This window comes from Polypterus senegalus, chromosome 1 (assembly GCF_016835505.1).
Source record: "Polypterus senegalus isolate Bchr_013 chromosome 1, ASM1683550v1, whole genome shotgun sequence".
Classification (NCBI taxonomy): Eukaryota; Metazoa; Chordata; class Cladistia; order Polypteriformes; family Polypteridae; genus Polypterus; species Polypterus senegalus.
In genome coordinates this window covers 317,765,552-317,771,551 of record NC_053154.1, presented here as the reverse complement: position 1 = coordinate 317,771,551, position 6,000 = coordinate 317,765,552, and the positions used below count along the sequence as shown (strand labels likewise).

Here is a 6,000-nt window from a genome sequence, read left to right as displayed (position 1 = left end):
AAATTGCCCCTAGTGTGTGCTTGGTGTGTGTGTGTATGCCCTGCGGTGGGCTGGCACCATGCCTGGGATTTGTTCCTGCCTTGTGCTCTGTGTTGGATGGGATTGGCTCCAGCAGACCCCCATGACTCTGTGTTAGGATATAGCGGGTTGGAGAATGACTGACTGACTGACTGACTGATAGTTATAAAGGAAGGAACTTTGCCACATCAGGTCATCCTCAGGTGAATAACATACAGTATGTAAAATATCATTTTTGGGTGGAGTATTAATTTAAAGTAAAAATGACCTGTAAATTTTATGATCCTTATTAGCCTAATTTCAGTTGGCATGGGCAGTTAGAGCCCAGTGGCATCAGCCACGGTACCTGGATCAGATGCCAGTCCATGGTGACGTTCACTGCCATTGTCTTAAAGACACCAGTTATTCTAAAATATCTTACAGGCAGTGAGTTGAACTGAAGTCTCTTCATCTGCGAAAAGCATCACTAACCACTGAGCCACCATGCTTCTCTAGACTGATGATGTTTTTGGTAATTGTATGCCACGGCAGTCACTCTTGTACTAGTAAGTAGATGGTGAAGTCAGAAAGTCTTCAGACAACTGCACTCTCTGCAAACTTTATTGGGTTCTGGGTTTAATTTTAAACTGATAAATGTCCCATTTGTGCCCATTCAGTCTACACTCAATAACCCATCATGACAAGGTGGTCTCAGAAAGGTTTGCAGACTTTTAAAAAATCAAAAACTGAAATCTCTCATTTGAATAAGTATTTAAACCCTATCATTTTGTACTGCGTAGAAGCCCCTTTGGAAGCAATTTCAGCTTTGAGTTTTCTGAGGTACATCTCTACAAGCTTTGCACACCTGGACTTGGACAGTTGATCCCTTTATTTCTGGCAGATGCTCTGAAACTTCACTACACTGGATGGGGCACATCTGTAAACTGCCATCTTCAGGTCTCTCCACACATGTTCTACGGTATTTAAGTCTGGGTTTTGGCCAGGCCACTCATGGACCTCCGCGTAGTCTTGGCTGTATGCTGTGAGTCAATGAATGGTCACTCCAGTCTGAGGTGGTATGCACTCTGGAGCAGGACTTCTTCAAAAACCTTGATGTATTTGGCTGCATTCAAAATTCCCCTCAAATCTGACCAGTCTCCTTGTCCCTGCCTCTGAGAAGCACCCCCGTAACGTGATGCCATCACCACCATGTTACACTGTAGCGATGGTACCAGGCAGGTGATGAGCAGTGCTTGGCCTTCCCCAGACTTGGAGCTTGACAGTTTGCTGTTCTTGGATGAAGCCGACATGTCCTTCTGCTTTTGTAGCCCACCCAACTCAAGGTTTGATGGATTGTGCATTCTCAGATGCTTTTCTCCTCACCACAGTTGTAGAGTGTGGTTATCTGAGTTATTGTGGCCTTTCTGTCAATATGAACCTGTCTGGCCATTCTCCTCTGACCTTTCTCATGTTAACTCTAAAGATTGTTGTGCGTGAAAATCCGAAGAAATCAGCAGTTACAGAAATATTCAGACCAGCCAATCTGGCACCAACATTCATGCCACATTTAAAGTCACTGAGATCAAAATTTTTCCCCATCTGGTGTTTGATATGAACATGAACTGAAGCTCCCGGTCTGTCTCTGCATGACGCAATGTATTGTGCTGCTGCTGCCACGTGATTGGCTGGTTGGATATTTGCATGGGCATCCAGGTGTGCCTAAAACATTTGCTCAGTGAGTGCATCCATTCATAGATTGTGTGTATTCAGGGGTCACAGGAAGCCAGGGTCAACCCAGGTGGGATACCCATCCTTGACAGGGCACAATTGCCAATCTTTTTTTTTTTTTTTTCAGTATTTAGCTTTCTTTTTGTTTTTTGTCTCATTCTTCTTCAAACACACAACCCGATTAAACATGTACAGTAAGGAGGAAGTCCTGCAAAACGTGTGGACCTTCACATGGACTGACACTCGGGGCTAATTAGAATTCAGCGGAGCCCACACGTAAAAAAAAAAAATGCAACGGAGTGACATTCTTGAAAACACCTGAAAGGATCGGGGCGAACTTGCAGTGCAACTGTAGACGAGAAGAATGAACAAAAAAAATAAAATTAAAGCGGGAAAAAAGAAAGCGCACCCTGCAAAATGTCCTGCAGCCTCGTTCGAGCTGATATGAGGAGGACGCCTGGCGTCTGTTCATGTATTTTTCATTCATATTTTTTACCCATAGGGAAGGGGGCGGGGGAGGGGGTGAGATAGGAAGATAGATAGAGAGAGGGAGAGGGAGAGAGAGAGAGAGAGAGAGAAAGAGAGAGAGAGAGAGAGAGAGCATCCATGTGTGCGTCTGCGAGGTAGCAATGGAAAGACTGAGTGTACACTGTGTGTGCATGTGTGTGCGTGCGCGCGCGTGTGTGTGGGTGGGTGGGCTTTGAAAGGCTTTCTGTCAATCAAATCACTGAGCTGAAAAAGAAATAAAAAAGGGGAGGGGGGTTGGAAGGTGCTGGTGGTGGTGGTGGTGGTAGTAGTGGGGGGAGGATGCTGCCCACACAATTTAATCAGGGAGGTGGGCGGTAAAGATTGCTGCTGTGTGGAGGGGCTCAGATGAGCTGTGATTTCTGGAGAGCTGCCTCTTCTTCTTCTTTTCTTTTTCTTCTTCTTCATCATCATCTTCTTCATTCCCCCCTTTCGCCAGTTGCCACGGCTACGCACTCTCCACCATCTGACTGGCCGAAGGGACTAGTGGCCGGGAGAGAGAGAGAGAGAGAGAGAGAGAGAGAGAGACGGTGGGGGAAGACAGAGAGAGCGAGAGACAGAGAGACGAGCTCCCCGAAGAGTAAGCCCGACTCGTTGGGTGCATCAGCGCTTCACTCACTTGTGACTTGAATTTTAATCGCGTTGCAGGTCGCCTCTTTTTGGCCACTGTCATCTGCGCTGCGCTCGACAAGGTAAGGCTTGTCACCTTTCTTCTTCCTTGCTGCTTCCAACTTTAAGGGTGGCTCGATGCATCATCCGATTCGTGAAAAGGACAAAGTGCAGCAGCGAAATCGGCGCTAGAATGAGACCCGTTCGCACGCGCACGCGCGCACACACACACGCAGAACAGGCACACGCGCGACTTGCGCGCGTCTCAAGCCGCTAATTGACTTGAAGAAGTGGGATCCACATGCTGCGTGAGTAGAGCCGCCGGAGCTTTGGGGTTTACTGCCTGTTTGCTTCAGAAGGGAGATTCGGAGAGGGGCTGCTGCTGCTGCTACTGCTGTGGCTGCTGTCACCGGGACTCTGCGCATCCTCCTACTCTTCCACACACACGCACACACCGTTAATACACGCTACCCCACCCCCTGACTTTTTCATTCATGCTATATTTGCAGCGTTTATTACACCAAACAGTTAGCCGACCTGAGAATGACAAAAGGGGACTGGTGCTTGGGCTACAGGGTGACCCGTCATGATGGCAGCGCACAGGTAATAAACAGGTTGCTTGTTCTGTGTGCTGCGCATATTAATCAGGCGTGCTCGGATGCTGCAATGGTTTGATATTGTACAGCTTACTTTATTTTCGTATTGATTTGGGAGATTAATTGGCAGATCACACTCCGTTTTGGTACAAAAATGATTACGTGCAATGAATATTAATCGTTCTTCTGTGCGGGTTTGGGGGTTTGCGTGTGTGTGCGTGTGTGTGTGTGTGTGTGTGTGCATCGTCGAGTGGGTATTTTTATGAATCAAGAAAACAGCGAGTTCTGAAAGAATTGTCCATTTTCTGCAGTTCCATTAGACTTCGCATTTTATGCAGATTGAGAGATGAGCCGGTGCGATGGAGCCACCTACCTGCTGTGCTTTAACGGCTTCACTCCTACAAGAAGACAGCGCATCGCACTGCAAGTGACACGAACGGAGAAAAAAAAAATGACGACTGTCACGGAGCCGCTGGCTTTATTTATTTATTTATTTATTTAGATCAGACGTTACGGTATATCTGTGCTCACATGCTTGTTTGAGAATAAAATCAAGCTACACTGTTGAGGCTTCTCCTAATTATGAAGAACTGTTATTCCTCGTGCTCGCGTTTCCTGTTCTCTTCGTGTTGTGTTATTAAGTTATCGCTTTGTGCAATGGTGTTGTTGAGTTCGAGAACTCCTTCGCAAAGGAGCTGCAGCTTTACGCTACGAATGGTGGGACAAGCGAAACCTTCAGGAACAACCATGGCCAGTAGCTCGGTGGTGGCTTTGGACTTCAAAAAACTGCTACTGACACGGTGTGACCCTGAGCAAGTCAAATCACCTGTATGTGCTCCAAGGAAATTGGAACCAATCTAATCTCACATATTGTGAGCTGTCAGGCGAATAACAAATAATATTAACTTACTCGATAAAGGCATTTCGGCCGCTCAGTAAATATTATTGGGGTGGGCACGGCAGCGGAGTGCTTAGCGATGCTACTTCACGCGTGTTTAGTTGTCACACGTTCTCCTCGTCACAGTGGCTTTTCTTTCTCGTACTCCAGTTTCACACCACTTCCCCAAAAGATGAAGTCCCTGCGAGCGTGAGTAGCTTCCGCGTCCACCTTTGGTTCCTGCCTTAAATAAATTGCAGCCAGAATGACCCCCGGCCCTCTACAACAGCAGAATGGATTGATGGTGACTCAGAGTGTTGCTTTTACTTGCACTTGTTAGTTTTATACTTAATAATTCAGACCAAATAAATCAATGTGCTGCTATGATAAGCAGTTGATGATAGCTGAATGGGTGAATGAATGGTTCAAATAGTCCGCCCACGAATTTGTTTTCTGCGCATGTCTTTACCAATGTAGCGGATTTGGTGGCGCTAATGGCAGGAGAGCAGCTTTGGATGGGATACCCCGCCTAAGCCATTATAGCCCACCGTACAATACGGGGTTTAAGTTAAGGGGTTTACAGATGGCAGTCAAAGTGTAATTTTTCAGAATGCTACCTGCAGGTCAAGTCAAACGTGCAGCGTAAATGTTTGTGGAAATTACAGAGCGTTATATTGTGGGGGATTTGGTTGGGAGTCAGGGGCTTCTTATAATGCCATAATACTGACAGACCACTTAACGTCTGAATGTGTAAAATGTATGCGTATAACGTGGGAGTGAAACACAGTCATGGATGTTTGTCAGTGCCTACGTGTGAATATCTGTTAGTGTGCTACTGACTCAGTCCACTGTATCGTTTTATAGCGCCGTTCACTGAGTTCAGACTCAGCGCGCATCTTCAAGTTTACAGCTGTGATAAATAACATGAATAGTTAAACTAAATATCACATATGTACCGTGTGAACAAATAAATGAGGCTAAACACACAGAAATGCGGAACAGCTCGATTAGTGAAATATACAGCGTGTGTGAAAGTGTAGAAAAATTAGGTATGTATGTACTGTACATCTGTGTAGAATATGAGTGTGTGAGTGTGTGTGTGTGTGTGTGTGTGTGTGTGTGTGTGTGTGTGTGTGTGAGGGGATATCTGTGTGTGTGTCCTTCTGTGTGAATGGAGAGGTTTAGTATAAAGCCAGTGCAGAGGTTTTTAGTCATTTTAGTCATTCTGTTGTGTGTTTGACAAGGAATTTGTTATTCATAATATAAAATTAAATGATTGATTGATTTATTGAGCCTCTGTAAAAAAAGTCCCATATCTATCTATCTATCTATCTATCTATCTATCTATCTATCTATCTATCTATCTATCTATCTATCTATCTATCTATCATATAGTGCCTTTCATATCTATCTATCTATCTATCTATCACATTGTGCCTTTCATATCTATCTATCTATCTATCTATCTATCTATCACATTGTGCCTTTCATATCTATCTATCTATCTATCTATCTATCTATCTATCTATCTATCTATCTATCTATCTATCTATCTATCTATCTATATAGCACCTTTAATGTTAATCCACACAGTATAACAATACAACAAAATGTGGTTCTTTTCCCCTAAGCAGTGCTCACAAGGCTCAATGACAACAAAGATACACA

General features: G+C 44.8%; 1 protein-coding gene across 4 annotated transcripts in view; it reads left to right on the top strand.

The window, feature by feature from the left end:
- The first annotated feature begins 2,529 nt into the window (after positions 1-2,529).
- Positions 2,530-6,000, top strand: part of ptpn5 (protein tyrosine phosphatase non-receptor type 5) — a 153,989-nt gene continuing 150,518 nt past the window's right edge. Inside the window, exon 1 of one of the 4 annotated variants that reach the window (XM_039736632.1) lies at positions 2,530-2,942. Coding sequence is in view for 1 of the 4 variants with exons in the window: in XM_039736598.1 (XP_039592532.1) it covers positions 3,161-3,167 (7 nt within the window). In the remaining 3 variants the exon portion in view is untranslated. Of the gene's footprint in view, positions 2,943-3,144; positions 3,168-3,209; positions 3,463-6,000 lie in introns of those variants that run through there. The other 3 variants (XM_039736614.1, XM_039736598.1, XM_039736623.1) reach the window with 3 other exon arrangements.